Here is a 17,843-nt window from a genome sequence, read left to right as displayed (position 1 = left end):
AGAATATTCAGTTGGTGTTCATCTTTTCTTTCTATCATCACTTTAATTTTCCGGCTTGAACTTGCTTCACACAGAAGGTACTCTATACTTTTTGGGGAAGAAATCCTACCCCAGTACACAAAAATGAAATGACAATAAAACCTATTGTCATAGGCTTTTGCAAGCAGCTGTGATTGCAGCATAGATGGTTTACAATTATTTGTTCTGCTCCTCATACCTGAGCTGCATCCATGGCATGGGTCTCCCCAAACATGAGAGCTCTGAGTGCATAGAGTATTTTGCTTCTGCAGAGAATCCCATATGTTTTGGCTCCAGTATCCAAGATAAGACTAATGGCAAGGTATTGTAAACCACTCATTCATATTTTGGCTTTATTTTGTAATTGCTGCTGACTATGCTAATAATAAGAAGAAAACTGTATTGCCTTATTAGCTGCTTATTAAATTGTCTGATTGTGACTCTTTCTGTTCATTCCTCTTCTGAAGAATGACACTAGGTATGAAGAAAAAGAGGAAATCATTTTGCCACAGAGTTACTGATACTTGGCCAAACTTTCCTGTATCATTTAGAGATTCTTATGAACTCGAGTGTTACCATGGTTTCTGCTCTGGGTTTCTAAGATATTCAGATCCTACTTTTTAGAAATCATTTCAGTGATTATAGTTTAAAAGAACTTTCTACTATAAATAAGGTCTTCAAAGGAGTCTTTTGTCTTTGAGGTTGGAAGAGATTAAAGAAAAACTTAAGTAGCTTCCCTGCAGGGCAGATTTTGATAAAAAGTTGAAGCATCTGTTTGTTCTCTGCCCTCTTTTTCCTAATATAAAAGCTTTACTGAGGACAGAAGTAGTTTTTTTTATGACTATTCAAACAATTCACAGAAAGTGTCACTTTTTTTTTACTGCCTCTTGGTGACTTCATGATTTCTAAAAAATCACAAAATTATTGTTGTCCGGTGGTCCAGATTGACATGGGTATTGGGGAAGGAAGGTTGGAGTAGCCGTGCTGTTTGAAGGTACCTACCAATGCTTCTGTAATTCTTGAGAAGACTCTCATCAGTGTTGCTGGGTTCCCTCTCTAAGGAATGGCCATAGATAATTTGCAGGTAGATTTATCTGTTTTAGGAAGAAAATATTTGCTTCCTAGCTTCCTAGACTCCATTAACCAAGTTGTCAAGATCTTGCTTGCAGAATGGGGTAGTGCACATGTCTACAGACTAAATGACTGTATTGCTTGAGAGCACATTTCCAGTGGGCTTGTTTCCTGTCTCTGTATTAAATCTGAAGTGTCTGAAAAACTTAAGTTGCAATCTGTCTGCATTTCCCTGTTGTGCTTGTCCGTCCTGCCATCCCCTCTTTCCTCTGTTGGCACTATATAAATTACACCAGTACTCTTGGAGAAGCTGCTTTAAGGGTTAGAGGTGAATTAGTGCCAACTTCATGGCATTTCATTTGGCAATTTATTCTTCCTTTTTCTCCTTTAGGGTTTAGCACAGGATTAAAAGAAAGTCTGCCAGTAATTTGGTTTTAAAAATACTGTTGCACAATGAACCCATCCAGCCTGAGCGTAAAATACCAGTAATTTGCATTGTCCTTGTATCTTACAGTTCATTTCAATGAATTCTCACAGTTATATTATTCAATTCTTGTAATAGAAGAACTTCTTAATAGCATTACTCAAATGCAGTATTTTAATTAATTCAGCAGTCTTTTTCACTTATTACTTATATTTGTAGACCAATTAAATTGCTGTTATTTGTGAATTTTCCAGGTCTTGTTGAATTATCGTTTTGAGATGCAGTAGCATTAGACTTCCACAATTTAGTTTAGGCACCTCAATCATAGGTAGCATTGTTTCCATGTATTCCAGATTGTTAATGCTGAGGATATTCTGTTATGTCAAAGTGTGGTAGAAAGTGATTATCTGTCTTGGTGTGGTAGTAAGCTAAGTAAGTCTTCCATATCTCATTGTTGCATTTTAAAATTATGCTTTTTTATTATTCCATTATTGTCCCAAATCACTCAGAAATCTTATAGCAAGAAATGAGGACAGGCTCTGAGTAACATGGTCTAGTGGAAGGTGTCCCTACTCATGGCAGGAGGGGTGGAACTAGATGATCTCTAAGGTCCCTTCCAACACAACCCATTCTATGATTCTATGAATTACTGCAATTATCATTAATTTTATTTGTGAATGATATCAGAATATCTTTATTATTGGTATCAGTAAGTGAAATTTTCATGCTTCTCTATAAATTTGGAGAAGAGCAAATGCAGATTTAGAAGTACAAAAAATATTCAAAAAAATAGGAGTAGCTCTTAAATATTTAAAATTGATATGTATACCATTCATATTTCATCTGAAGTAAGAAAAAAGTACAAAAAAAGAGAATTTTAACTTACAAATTTTTACTATGTGTAAGAAACTACCAGGAGTAATATTTAAAACAGTGTTAGAAGCGTTCAGGTTTTAAAATATCACAAATGTTGAATCTGTTGATACAGCCAGCACTTAGTTTTTCATTGTTCCTCATGCATGTGGTAAGCACAGATGCAAAAGATTCTTTGAAACAACTGGAAATTATACAAAGAAACTGATAAACACCTCAGGGTTTTTCAATTCCTGGTTAAATATTATTGAATACAGAATGAAGTGTCATTTGAGTCTTCAAGAAAACTCTGGAGAAAATATCATGCCATTAATGTAAGATCAAACCTAATAGAGTCGATTTACAGATGACTGAGGTGAAAAAGATGAAAAAATAAAGCTAAGTATCGCTCTACAGAATTCATCTTCCTTCCAGTTAGAGAGGTAGGAGCTATGTTTGGGTGGGTTTTGCACAGCAGAAGGCACAGATGGTATTGAATTTTAACAGCTGTCTTCCATTAAGAGTTATTGGTAGTGTGGATGAACGTAGTTAATGTCTAGACAGTGAGAAATCTTTATTTTTACCCATGTCTTTGTCCTTACTATTGCTAAAGTATTATGGAATTATGAAAAACATTGATTGAACGGTGCATCTGGGAGCCATTTAGTCAAACTCCTACTCAAGCAGGAGCAGTTACATCAGGTTGCTTAGATCCATGTCTGTTTGAATTTAAGGTGTCTCCAAGCACTGCATTTACCAAAATCCAAATCAGACTCCAGTCAACTCCCACAGTACCTTTGCTCCCATTGCAGCTAGTCCCATGGAGCTGTGTGTGTCCAGTTGCCTTAAGTGCTGCCCAGATCCTTCCTCTACTGTGGATAATGCTTCACTCCCACAGACTTGGTAAATAGACTCTTGGACTGGGGAACGACAAATTTGCCAACAAAACCCAAGACACAAAAAGACATTGAGTATCTTGGCCTTTCCCATGTTCTTTGACACTAAGCTGTTCCCTATCCCACTGAGCAGCAGACATGTGCTTCCTCATATGCCCTTTGCTGCCAGTGTACTTACAGGAGCTTTTTTCTTTGTCCTTAACATCCTTTGATTATTTCTACTCCAGCTGAGGTTTTGCTTTTGTAGTTTCACTGCTCTACACTTGAGCAATGCCTCTGTTCCCCCAAGTGACTTGTCCCTGCTTCCTTCTGGGTGATGCGGCTTAATAGGATTTTCAGGTGTCATTTCATAGACAACATTTTCCTTAGTCAGACTTAGTCATTTAAGTAGTTTCCTTAGTCATTTAAGTAGTCTGTGCTTGACTTTGGAACATGGTTACACAGTTTGTTGCATTTATATATAGGAACAATGAATGAATATTCCAGCTAATTCAGCTTTTCAGCCCTTTGTATGCACTGGAAAGATGAAGGTGCACCAGCGCTACTTTGTGGCCATGAACACATTGGCTATTAGTCCTGTGAAAATCCTTTCAGCCTCAGCAAAATTATTGCCAGGATTGTGAAAGCCAAAAGAAAGTAGTGAGAGTACTGGTAGCACAAGAGCCCTGAGAATGAAACTGCCTGAAGACAGCGCTGGCTGGTCCAGCAGCTCACAGATGCCTAGAAGTGGGAGTCCTTTTCCTAAGGGCTGTATCCTGTATCCATGGTAAGCTCCTTCTGGTTATCTAAAGAAATAAGTCAGAAGAAATGAAAGAACACCTTCAGATAGGTGAGTGAGTTGAACTGAGTGATGAATGTTAGGACTGGCACAGGAGAGAAAAGAGAGCCATGTGGCTCTCAGGGAAGGCTCAGCAGGGAAAAAGAGGAGGGAAGAAACTGTCCTCCTTCTGGTTTTGTGCTTCAACCACCCAATTTACTTCAGCAGAAGTATAAATGCATTAAATATTTTGTTGGTTTATACCTTATAACAGCATCAAGCACTTTCTAAGATAAGTTTGCGTATCTTAGTGACTTAGTGACAAAATGTTGACATAGTTAAAAGCACTAAAATTCCTATTACATTAAACAAGGAATATTTTATAAGATAAAATACTTTCTACTACCCTTGTCTAATACTGCTGTTCATTTTTATTTATGCTATTGTGTGTTTTCTAGGCCATCCATGCTTTCCAAGGAAGCTGCTTCCAATGAGAAGTGGAGATTTCCTATTTGGCCAGAATGGAATGATGCAGATATCAATGCAGAAAAATGGGATGCTGGAAAAGCTGGAAAAGAAAAACCTGGAAAAGGTCAAATTTCAGTAAGTTGTGTGACACATATTATTTCTACTTCATTTTTTGTATTTTTATTTAATAGAGCATTTGCCACAACTTCAAAATAATGTGTTACTGATAAATATATTTATTTTCAATCATATGTTTTCAATATGTTTAAGTAGTTCCTTACTAAACTACAGTAATAAACTAGAAACAATTGTGCATTGTTTATTTGCTGCTTTTAAAATGAACTGTTAACATATCTGTGTGCACATTAATGGTTTTAAAAAATACAACCCTCAAATCTATTTCATAGCATAACTAAAACTGGGGATCTGGAAACAGCTGAACTGTTGTAGTATGTCAGGGCACTGACACACTCCTCAGGGCACTGCAGTTTCTGTGGGCTCAAAAGGTTTGATGCATCCATTTTTTATGGCAGAAATTGATGTTGAAGTACTTTCTTTTGTATGCTGCAGTTTCTGGACATGTGAAACACTGTCTCCAGTTCTAGTATGTACAGCATGATTTGAGGGAATATTGTCATTTTGCAGAAAGTAAGCACCTGCCAGATTTTGAAAAATTCCTGTTTTCCAACCTTGGAATGAATTAAAAATCTCATGGATTTTTACTCTTTCACACTGGTTATCATTCCAGAGTGTATGGGTCTTCTATACAGAGTAGTAGTAAACTTATTTCTTAAAAAAAATTCTTAAACTCAGCATCTTAAATTGAAATTTAAAATGCATTAAATGCCATTATTTATCACATATTTTATATGCAAATTTTGCATTGTTAATATATTTCTTCTGAATGTGTCCTTATGTACTATGTTTTTATTTCCATATATATTTCTAGATTATTTTTTTCTTATCCTAAGGTTGACTATATTGTACTCCTATGGGGCCAAAGTATTGTTTTGAGAGGAGGTATACATTCTGTACTGAAGACTGCCCTAACTTGTCAAGTAAATAATTTGCCTTTGTGTCCTCCTGTTCCTTTACCGCTCTTTTGGCGTCTTTGGGCTGTGCTCAACATTTATCTAGCACTAATTTTCAGGTCTACCAGACATTATAATCATACATAAACTTCAAATGAACTATATATGAAAACCTTCTATTTTAGCACAAGAGGTTTTCTGAGTTGTTTACTGGACTCTTCAGTTCTTCAGCTACAAGCTGTATGAAACATTGCTTCTTTTACATGTTTAAAGGAATTATATGCCAGTCACAGCAGATGAATTTACAGATCTAAAGTATTTTTAACATGGCCTCTTTTGATCCAAGCAGGTAGCCAGAATTCAACATCATGTAGGTTATTTCATTTGGAAACAAAATTAGTAATGTCATCCAGAACCTTGAAGTACACTTGGAACACGAATATGAGCAGTCCTATTTTCTTGTGTGGGTAAAGAAATCAACCTGAAGTGATCTCTTTCCTTGTAACACCAACCACCTGAACACAATGCTCTCTCTTAGAGCTGTGCACTGTGCTCCTGAGATTATGCATTTGACCTTGTCTTTGTCTTTTGTGCTCATTTCTTCCATGTCCTTCCTGTAGAACTTGTGGTTGAGACTCCTGTCCTTAGAGCATGAACCCCTGAAACTTGGCACTTGTCTCTTATAGCCACCTTAAATAAAAGATAAGTTTAAACTTGATAAGTTAAAACTTGATTTTTTCAGCCTGGACCTATAATATTCTGCTTCAAAGCATTTTTTTGCAGTAATAAGCTAAAGAAAGGTTGTATCTTTCCAGGTGTGGGTTTGGGTTTTTTTGCTTTTTTGTGGGTTTTTTGTTTGTTTGGTTTGGTTTTTTTAGTTTTGCATAGTGTCATGTCATTCCCATCTGCCTCCTTTCTGTGGTTTATCTAGTGCTTAGGAGCTAAACTTTCCTGTTATGCCATGAAATCAGGGTTGGATGTCTCTGAAAGCAGAATATAAACACTGTTAATACAGTTTTGTATTGTCCAGGCTCCAAGGAATTCTTTAAGCTTTCAGAAAAAAAAAAAAAAAAAAGAAAGTATTCCTAAAGCATTCCATCCCTCCCCTCCTCCCCAGCTTCTCTTTTTTCCTTCAGGTACTGAAATAGGTTGTTGCAGATTATCATGTTGAAGGAGCTTACACAATGAAAAAAAAAAACCAAAAATTTGGGGAAAAAGTTATTTGGGGATCTTTGGTTTGTGTTTGGTTTTTATGCCTTTCTGATGCACTTTGTTTTGTCTTCCTTTAATCATTAAGGACTCAGAGTATCACAGATTTTTGTTCCTGGCAACTCTTTCTCTGGTCTGTAGAAGACAGAGTGCGTTGTAAACTGTGAAACACTCACAAGTGTATAATATGCCTAAAAACTGTTGAAAATCCCGGCACTAATAAAAAGCATTATCCATGTAACTGATTAGTTTCTCAGTCAACACAACCTGTATCAGAGGCATGTCCTCATCCCACGTTGTGCCAGTAAGTAAACAGACATCATATATCCTGACGCCTTCTGTGCACATGGAGGATAAGCATCACTTAAAAAAGCAAGTTTGAAGAAAGCTGTATGAGCCTCTCTTTTTAATGGGCTAATTCATGTTGTATAATTATAGCTCTCTTTGGTTTCTATGGCAGTGCTAAATGCATGTAACATGAGTTTTTTGTTTCTTAATAATCACTTTAGATATTTACTTTTAGTGTTCAACTTAAAAGCTATAAAAATAAATGAGTTAGAAAAAGTACATAGGAATAGCTTGATAGAAGACTGACTTAAAAATTTAAGCTTTTTTTGAAGATCTTTCTGAAAGAGGAAAAGAAAAATAATAATTTCATATAGAACTCTTAGAAAGTGCAGACCATATAAGCTTCTCTGAATACTGCACTGCATCTTCACCTTGGGCCTTGGGCTCTTTTTATTTAGTTGTATATACTATTAGTTCTTTTTTTTGCTATTTTGCTCCTTAAGTGAATTATCCTGTGAACAATATATTATTTTAAATCTCATGGAAGATACAATACTGTAATTATTAAAGGTGGTCCTTTTGTTCATACATATTTTGTGTAGCCTGGATTTGATGATCCTGAAGGGAAAATAAAGTTGCCAGCATCCTTAAAAGTGCATTCATGGAAACGTCCACAAGAGTTTTTAACAAAAGAGGTAAGAAACAAACAAAGTCATGATGAAAAATTCCCAATTGCCTAACTTGTGAAAAGTAGAGTGAAATTAGCAGAGGAAGTTATTTCAACAGGTAAAAGCCACTTGACCATGTGGTCAGTCCTGTCCTGGAGACCAGTGTACACGAGGGCTTGGTGACCTGTGTGACAGCTCAGCTGTGCTGCTTGCATGGCTGGGCCCTGGCGCTGGAAACCCTGAGCCCAGGCTGAGCTCACACTGCTGATGGTGATGGAGGAGCCCGCAGGCAGCTCCTGCTCCTTACTGACTGTTATATCCCCTGCATCTCCTTGACTTTATCTAACCACAGCAGCAAGTTCTTCCTTTCATTTTACAGCAGAAATTGGGAGCAGGGTTATTTTCTTGTAAGAATATTCTTTCGTAGCTCAAATTGTATCACAGGTCAGCAAAACCAAAATGGATGGGATCTGCACAGAATGCTGCATAGATGAATCAGAGGCCTGCTTGATGCCATACAACACAGGTTTCTCTGTGTCTAAAAGGACATAAGATTACCCATACTAATCCCATTCCTTACAGTTAGCGTAATAATAGCATTCTCAGTGATACTGTACAGAATCTGAGATTTAATTATTAATTCAATGTGTTAATGGGATAAGACCACCATGGATCAGCACTTCCTGGTGCAAAACATCATGGTTGTGTATCCCCCCTCATCTGCTTCACTTTTTCACTCCCATGTTCATTATTTGGAAGACAACTGGACAGAGAGATGCCTTTCTGTTTTTACAGATGCCTTCTATTTCTCTGTTCTCACTTAAGAATTACTGTCACAGCAGAAAAATTTCTGTATGTTCCACCTGAGCAGGTGTCTGAAGTACTCATATTTGTCATGAAACCATGAACTAGCTTTACCAGAACTACATTACTTTTTTTCACTTCAACTATCATATTTTTCTGGGCTACACAGAGTACATGTCTTTGACAGTACTTGTCTGCAAGGTAACCATAGCATTTTAAAATTGTGCATAGCTTTAAAATTAATTGCAGAGAAAATAAACAGCCTCACATTTCAAAGGTTAGTGTTCTCCAATACTGTTAGCAATCTAAGGGTTTATGTGATTTACTTCAGATCATATATTGAAGTTTTAAAGCACTTGGACCACCCTTCCAACTTTTTCAGTCTTGTCAGTTTTCCTTTTGTCAGCTTGTCAGTTCCATTTTTTATTAACTAGACACTAAACAGATCTAAGTTTAATTTTTAATGGAGAGAGGGGGAGAGGTCAGAGGAGTAATTGACAAGACCAAAAGATTGGATAGGAAACACTGCCAAAATGCATAAACTGAGTGGAGGTATCTGAAAGATGAGGGCAAGAGAGCTGGCAGCCCAGAAAGTCATGGAAACATGTATCTGTATTAAAAATAGCTTTTAAAATCTATCTCTGGAGTATGATGAAGAAAGCATTTGTTTTCTTTAGGACCTGATTAAAACTTTGATGCTTATTTTGGTCCAATATATTTTGAATCAACAAGCAATGGTTACCAGAGATTTTATATAAAAATTAATGTAAATTTAAAGCGATGAAAGGCTATTAAGAATTATTTGTTACCTGATATATTTTTAACTATAAAAGAAAGCATAAACAAGCCAATAGTGTGGCAAGCAAAGAATCAAGCAATTAGCACCAATACATGATGAGAGGCACAGATACATTTAGTTCAATAAACTGGAATCCCAGTCTGTTATTACTAAACTGCTTACAAAAAGGAAATGGGCTGTACAAGAAGAAAATATTCATGAACACAACATAAGGCAGCCAAAGATATGATAAAGTTGCTGTTCAGATGTTACCACTATGTAACTGACCATGAGAAAATAAATCCCTGTGAGCCCTGGTAGGTGGCTAAGGGAATCTCAAAGTATAGACAGTGTTATGATCATGATTTAAATGCAGAACTGCAAATATCTTAAGAAATTGAGGGCATCTCAATTTAATTATGTGATTATTCAATTTGATACTCTTTAAATCTCCTGGTAAAAATAATAATAATAATTTATTAAAAATCTGAACCTACATTTAAGGAAGTTTTATAAAGAAATACCAAACCATCTACAAGATGATCACTTCTAGTTTTCAAATGTGTAATGCATGCTTGCCAGATGTCCAACATTTGCATGTCCACTGCAGTTAAATGCTAATGATAATTTAATTTTCTCCAGATAATTTAGTTATGGACCTAACTGATTTACTTTCTACTAGGTTCCTGTGATAGTCCAAAATGAAACCTCATTTGACCTTGTTTCAGCAAATGAGCACATATTTTGTTGTGAGGTAGGTGGAAATTCATTAATGTCCCTTTAAAAAAATTATTTCCTTTTTATCTTTCTTTGACTTTTTGAATTTCACTCCAAATTCCTACAAAAAAGAAATGTTGTGGGAAGTTTTTTAAGTGGAAAATGAATGAAGGGGGATAAAGTCACAAGAAATTATCTAGATTATTATAATTAGTGTTTATCTTTTTTAGAAATTGAAAAATCAGTGATGGCAAGAGGTTTTCCAGCTGGATAATATTGTCTAAAGAAAAGAGTAAATAAAGGCCATGTTATAAAGGATTTCTATTTTTTACTCAAACTTTCTGGAAGTCCTAGTGGGCGTGCATGTGTGTGCAAATGTCTGTGATCCAATCTTTTCTGTCTCTCCAGAGTTTAATAAAGGTTTACTGAATTTCTGCAGGTCATGGAAAAATGTAAACCAGATGGAACCAAATCATCTGAGTGCCTTACTGAATGTAATATTACTTAATAATTTCTATTTAATTCAGTATGTCAATGCAAATTCAAAATTCAGCACCAGAGATATAAGGGAAGAAACACCAGAAGACAGGTCATGTCAATTTTTAAGTCCAAAAAACCACTAATTTATTCTAGGACAAGTTTCTTAGAATGTCCATAGAACCACTAATTAATTTTAGGGCATGTTTCTTGTAGTAAAAGGTTTTTTTCATTTCCGTATACATAAATCCTAATAACAGTTTGGTAATACTTGTGAAAGTAAGGTATACATCATAAATCTGCATATCATAAAACTCATGTATAAAACATGATTAGTTTAAGTTCTTATTTTAAGAATTAAAGATTTCTAAGTACAGTTAATAATTTAGGATTTCCTTTATGGAGTACAAATAATGACTATTCAAGGCAATATTGACTTTTAGCAGCTGGCTTTTAAAAAGCAATTAAACAAGTGACAACTCACATGCCCTGTAACATAATTTATTTTAAGATCATATTTCTTAGTTTTTCTTTGTTAAATGATGAATACCTTTATTTATATTGTGCCTTTACTTAGTTGCATGAAATCTTGTGTTGGTGTAGATAGGTATTGTAATGATTTTAAGAGAAGTTTTAACAGCGAAATTATTTTTTCCATTAAACTATAGCTATATTTTTATGTCACTTTTTTATTTACAACAGGGTCTGGTTTATTCTTTGTTCATTATAACTTCACATTTTTTTCAAAATCTGTTACTTGAAAAAACTTTTTTTTCTATTTTTCTCTTGTTTTAGCTGATGAGATGGATTGTAAGTGAAATCTATGCTGTCTGGAGGATATATAATGAAAATTCCTTAAATAGTGAAACACCCACACTTGTTTGGAAACCTTGGGAACACATTTATGGCTTATGTAAATCTGCCAAGGAGCGCGTAACAGTGTACAATAAATTTGGAAAATATGCATTGAAACTTTATTGGATGGTGAGTGGTTTTCTCCAACAATATAAAAATATGATGCAGCTAGCATGGCAAATTTTAATGGTTACTGGACATACATTTTATTGTTGAAAATACATAGATTTTTAGGAGTAGAAAAACTGACAATTTGTTAATTTGAATGCTTGTTAATTAAAATGTCTCTTATAGTTCATGTGATTGTTGTACAACTTGTGGCCTGATAAAAGTGTTATTACTTGCAAAGGCAATATTTTATTTTTGTAGTTTTTTAGGTTTGATGCAAATGCTTAGTAGAGTCAGACACGTGGCCCACACCTTTGGTGTATTAGGCTAAATTTTTTCTTTTTATATTTAAGTAATTCAGTTGCCTGACTTTACAGACCTATTTGTCTCTAAATGTGTTTAAAGATAGTTAGATACTTCCAGTGTGAAGACCATTTTCTGAAGAGGTACTGGTAAAACTAAAACATCCCAAGGATTTCTAAAGATAATCGATAATAATTTCTTAACACATTTGGCAGTCAACAGGGAACACTTAATTGCATATTGAACCTCATTTTAATAGAGAAATAGTAACATATAAAATAAATGACATCTAAAAGTTATCTGTGTTGTTGGAGTTATTTCAGTTATATTTGCCTTTTGGAAACAGAAAATGTCACAGCATGCTAAGACCTATAACTAACCCTACTAAACTTCCTGTTGCCCAAAGCTGAAAATATTTCTGACACAGTTAGTTGGAAACAAAAACTTGAAAGTGATCTTCTCTGTAGGGGGAACAGTTATCTAATTTACATGCCTGTGCTTTCCTCACCCTTACTACTGCCTTCACTTGTGGAATAACTTATATTTCATATAGAAATGAGTTCCATGAGTTTAAGAAGGCACAAATTGTATTGTCCAAGTTCCTCAGCAGAAGACATTATTCTGTGTGTGAATTTAATGCTGCAGATATTATGAAGTCATGTGGTAAAATACTACATTTTAAAGCATATCCAAGAGTTACCAGTGCTTCATTTTCTTTGTCACTGTTTGTTACACTCTTTGTCTTTTTTTTGTTTGGGCCTGTGTGTTTATTCAATTTTTTTTCCTCTGGGTATACAGCTGTACAATTCAGAAAGAAAAACAGCAAAAAAGAGGGTCACCTGTTGGAAGATTAAAAAAAATGTACAAACAAGGAAAGACAAATATCAGAAGAGATAGAGGAGAGATATGTTTCATAGGAGAAAGTAGAAAAATAAATTAAAATGAGTGCAAAAGCTGGAAGAATAATGAACTGATTTCACTAATGTTCTGCACTGAGTCCTGAAGACATTGCTGTACACAACATCAAACCTGTGGATAATATTTCTTTTTCACATATTTGACAAAATATAGAAATTCCATCCCACGTTCTACTTTCACTTTGCCTTCCTGAGGTTTATTGAACTTGTTCCTGTAGTTATTTTTTTCTCACTTTTTTCCATCTGTAGACCTGCCCCACATTTTTTTTAATTTTTTGGTTTCTTTTCCTTTATTTATCAACTTATTCTGTTCTCCCTAGTAAACTTCAGCAACTATTGGAAGAGGAGATGAATATGTGATCATATCCCTGACTAGATCCTTTTCAAACTAGGGAAGTTTAAATATTTTGTTTTGGTTGTCACAAAATGGTTCTTATCCTTAAGAATATTAGCTTCTTTTATGGCTTTTGAATATCTTTGACCTCTGGACTAAATTTGTTTTCTCCTTAGACCTATAGAATTCATAGCATTAATCAGCTGTCATTTCAGCTTGAACCCATAGCTTAGTTACAAGCAGAGAACAATAGTTTTGCACTCTCTGATAACACATGGTGAACACTTTAGTGATTTGGTCATTCTTCATCATTTTGTGGATGAATTAACAGAAGTATTTGCTAGGCCCACCTATTTACTATCATATCTTCATCACTAGGACAGAGAGTTTTATTTGAAGAATGGAAGACAAGATTATTTTGTGGAATATTAGCTCAGTTTACTAATGAAGTATCTGGTACTGAAGATACCAATACTTTGTCTTACCTCTTTGTTTCTTATTCTGGAAATACAGAATTTTTAAAAAATATATGTATCTATATTTTTTTATTTTTTTACATTTGATCATTTTGTGTTGTTTAGTATAGTGTTTTACAAAATACTGTTGTAATGTGTAACAGGAGACTAACTGCAGTCAGTATCCCCAGGTAGTTTTTGGGAAGCAAGGGGGACTGCTTATGTCACAAGTATTTTCCAGACTGATATCTAAAGAGACATTTAAAAAGCTGCTATCTTAGTTAAGCCTTTTTTTAATCATTAGTGTTTCTCAGGCATCTGTCATGGCAGCTGAAGAAACAGTACTGAATGCATGCACATGATGTACTACACATGAGATGAAATATATTTGGAAATAGCAGCAATTAGATTAATCTCTGGAACAAATAAGTCAGAGCAGTAATAAAATGCTATGAATGCTGTTTCCATGTTTCTCATAAATTATGTGAGAATTTTTTTAAAGCCATCTGTGATGTAAATTGAGTTACAGTAGAATTGAGTTCTTGGGAAAGCATTAAAAGTTCTCTTGCATACTCTTTACTTGTCAGCCCACAAACTAATTTTTTTTTCTGCTTTTCTCCCCTTCCCCTGTCACAGGGGTGCTGGAGGAAGATCATTGTGGATGACACTATGCCATTCAGTGAAGAGGAGAATTTGTTATTACCAGCTACAACGAGCCAAAATGAACTTTGGCCAATGTTGCTGTCCAAAGCTATAATTAAGTTAGCAAATACTAGGTATGTTTTGTCATCTCACTTTTGGTTTGTTTTGTGAAGTCACATGGTAACAGCAAAAAGTTGATTTAGTATACTAGAAAATGTATTTTGGTACATTTTTGTAATGACAGTTATGCGCTTCCAAAAGCTGACACTGTAAATCAGTAAAACAAAATCCTCTATAGCTACAGAAGGCACAGGATTTCATTTTTAGATGTGTTTGTAAATTTATTCACAGAAAACTTACAAAGAAGCTGGAGTACTTTCATTATTTGCTTCATTTGTTTGACTATATTCCTGACAACTTCACATGTGGCTTCCCGCCAAACAGAAGTACCTGTGAACTGTTAAAGAAATTATTATTGTGAGCCTTGATCAGTATTGACTCAACCAATGTTGAAATTAGTTTTGTGAGCTTCTTTTGATACCTTTGCTACAGTTGTGCTGTTGTGTACAGTGATCTACTTCCCTAGAACTGACTGGAAAAGTAGAAGATAGCCTATGATGCAGTAATTGACAATTATGGCTACGGGTTCCTATGAAATGAGGAATGAAGACCAAGAGTTTAAATGAATAAGTTTGAGAAAATAATTCAAAACACAAATCTGGGTAGTGAAGCTTCCCTGTTCTCATCATATCAAGTTATGTTTGTCAGAAGGGTCATCTAAAGTATGTTGACACAGGCTAAGGAATTTCGAGAGGTGCCCGTTAGGAAACTGCAGGAATGTGGTTGACATACTGCATTTCTCCAGAGCACAAGGGCTAGCCATGCAAGTGCTGGCATCTTTGGCCTTGGTCCTCTCAGGAAACCTCTCCAGAGAGTAGCAGAGTGTCAATTTGAAAGAGTGAACTTTGCTAGAGTGGAAGTGAACCAGCTTGTTCAGAATAACCTGGGAGCTAGAGAAGCTGCCTAGGAAATGGAAGTTATAGAATCGTAACCCTGTTTTCGCACAAGGAATTTCAAACCCACATCTCCAACCCTGCAATTGTGTGCATGTATACATAGTATGCTTGCTAACAAAGGTGAAAAAAAATGCCATTATACCAGAGGGAGCCATAAAATAATGGACCTGATGCAAAGGCATTGACTTTGTAGGGGAGTAGTCAGCAGTGATTTGGAAAACTAAAATTGCAAGTAATGACTTGTTTTTCATCAAACTATTCTGTGTATGATCTTATTCCTTATTACATTGTCTTATTACAGAAAGCAATGTAGACTACAGAGTTTACTGTAGTTGGTAACATTATAATTGTAAAAAGTCTGCTTTCGTCTTATAGTATACATGCAACTGGAAAGAGAGAGATGGAGGACTTTACAGTTCTACAAACACTGACTGGATGGATACCAGAAGTTATTCCTCTCCAGTAAGTTCTTTCATTAAGCAATTTATGTGTCAGTTATTTAGTATTTAATTCTATAAGGCATTATTAAGAATAAAGCTGAACCCTAAAAGTCCTTCACCATCAATTTTGGAAAGTGAATGGTTTATAGTTCAGGCACTTGGGTAATGTACCTTTGAGAAATGCAATTTTATTGTGTTTTTCTTTGTAAGTCATACAGTTTCTTGTAAAGCTATTTATCATGCTGATGCCTATTCTTTATAAATTAATTTAACTAATATTAAAGAGCACAAGGAAAACAAGATTAGAGAAATCTATGTTGCATTTAATATGCAGTTATAAAATGTCTGCTGATAATGATAATTTTATATCTGAATATACCATAGAAAGTATATGTCATGAATTTGGAAGTAATCAGTGTCAGCTAGTATGGTGTTTCCCCCCTTCAAATTGTAACAGTTGGCAGATTTCTAGCTTCAACCAAAAATAGCATTTCCTACCTACAATAACATTTTTCTTGTTTCCTACGTATTTTATGTTCATTTTGTATTTTTAAAGAAAGACATTCTGACTTTTCAGCTTGATATTCTTATTACTAAATTAATTACCCAGATACTGATACTAAATATTTAGATTTTTTCTTTTGAGTTACACCTTTTTTTGCCTTTTGATATATAAATTCAAATTAATATCTAGATAACAAATAGTTAGGTTTATATATAATTTACTTAGATATACGTGTTTATTTATAACCATATTTCGCTAATAAATAATCCAGTCAAAGAATATTTATTCAATTTTTCAGTAATTTTTATGTCTCAAGCTATGCTTGCAATTAAGGTTTTTGATATATTTGTGTCCTACAGTAGTGTGTATGTAGCTCATGGACTTAAAAATCTAAGTAGCCTAAATTTTATTTCTTTCTATAGTTAGTTTTACAACTTCAACAGCAAAAAACAGTATTCACTTCCTACAAATACATTATATCATGGAATATGAGAATGTGAATACTACAGAGTCTTTGGAATAGTAGTATAAGATGACTTTAGCTCATTTTAATATCACTTATTTTTTTAAAAAAAATTGAATGCAGTTAGCTTGCATGAGACTCTGCATGACCCTGTTTGAGATTATTTCTGGAATGACTGAGTTTCTGTGGAAAATCAACATGACTGCAACTGTTACATCATATCAAAAACTTTCCAGTTTGGAAGTACCTTTGAGATGCTTTTTAATATACAGAGTTAGACTCACATTATTGTAAGGTGTAGTTGTAAAGTAGTCTGCAAGTTTCTCGGTCACAACTTGTATCTGCTAAAAATCTTGAGAAAAGATGCTTTATTTGCATGCATCTCTAACCACCATCTCTTTTTTTTATGGGCCTTTCATAAGCTGTCTCAACAAATATTTCTGATACAGAGGGTGTTGTATCTACTAAAATAACCCAGTAGCATTTTTTAGAGTTGGACTGTCATTTGTGGTATAGTGCTGTCTAAATTTCCTCTCTTATTGGAAATATCCCTACCATTGACATATACATTTGTGTTTTCTCTTAAAGGCCTGAATACTTTGACAAAGTTTGGGCCTTTTTGAAAGAGATTGTGCCAGAATTCATGTTGCCAGAGAAGAAGGCTCCAGAACTTGAGATTACTGAGGATGATACAAAAACTGAAGAAACCAGAGACTCAGAGTTAAAAAGTGAACTTTCATCTGTGAGTAAGCTGCCAGATTCAACTGAGAGAGCAGAGACAGCCAGTAACATTGGCAAAGGTCTGTAATTTTACATAGTCTAATCTTTGTAGGCCAAGCTTAAATAAGGTTAACATCATGTCTGTTTCAAATAAGTATAATTTGCATATATTGCCACATACAACTCTGTGGGTTTGTTGTTTCACCAAACATGTTGCTTTTGTTTTAGCTATAGATCTCATGAAAAGCAGTACTAGTCTTTTATTTTATAAAAATAGTTTCCCTTTCTGGCAGAGATTTTTTCAGCTCCATGTCACAGTCCTTTCTCTAAAATTGAGTTCCTTGCAGAGAGGTTACAGTTTCTCCAAAGGGAACACTGCTCTGACCATCAATTAATTATATATTTCATAATGGGTGTTGTAAAATGTGATTGCCTACAGAGTTATGACAAATATGTTCTAACTCTACCTGCATTTTTTTATTTATTGCAATTTTTATTTTATTCTGTTATGTATATGCAATAATTTTCTTTAAGAGCTGTTAATCATATTTACACTTAAATTTAAATATTTAGATTTATGAACTAGTTTGTTCCAGTATATTGTTCTTCTTTTTTTTTTTTAATTTG

General features: G+C 34.6%; 1 protein-coding gene across 2 annotated transcripts in view; it reads left to right on the top strand.

The window, feature by feature from the left end:
• ADGB (androglobin) overlaps positions 1-17,843 on the top strand; it is a 98,901-nt gene that overhangs the window by 8,335 nt on the left and 72,723 nt on the right. For both annotated transcript variants that reach the window (XM_071433144.1, XM_071433136.1), the window contains exons 2-8: positions 4,477-4,621; positions 7,617-7,709; positions 9,947-10,018; positions 11,254-11,442; positions 14,067-14,206; positions 15,464-15,550; positions 17,085-17,296. In XM_071433144.1, coding sequence (XP_071289245.1) covers positions 4,477-4,621; positions 7,617-7,709; positions 9,947-10,018; positions 11,254-11,442; positions 14,067-14,206; positions 15,464-15,550; positions 17,085-17,296 — 938 coding nt within the window. The remainder of the gene's footprint in view (positions 1-4,476; positions 4,622-7,616; positions 7,710-9,946; positions 10,019-11,253; positions 11,443-14,066; positions 14,207-15,463; positions 15,551-17,084; positions 17,297-17,843) is intronic.

The sequence above is a fragment of the Agelaius tricolor genome, unplaced genomic scaffold, assembly GCF_023055355.1.
Source record: "Agelaius tricolor isolate 1412-34295 unplaced genomic scaffold, bAgeTri1.0.p SCAF_1, whole genome shotgun sequence".
NCBI classification, from domain to species: Eukaryota; Metazoa; Chordata; class Aves; order Passeriformes; family Icteridae; genus Agelaius; species Agelaius tricolor.
This window is presented reverse-complemented; position numbering and strand designations above follow the sequence as displayed.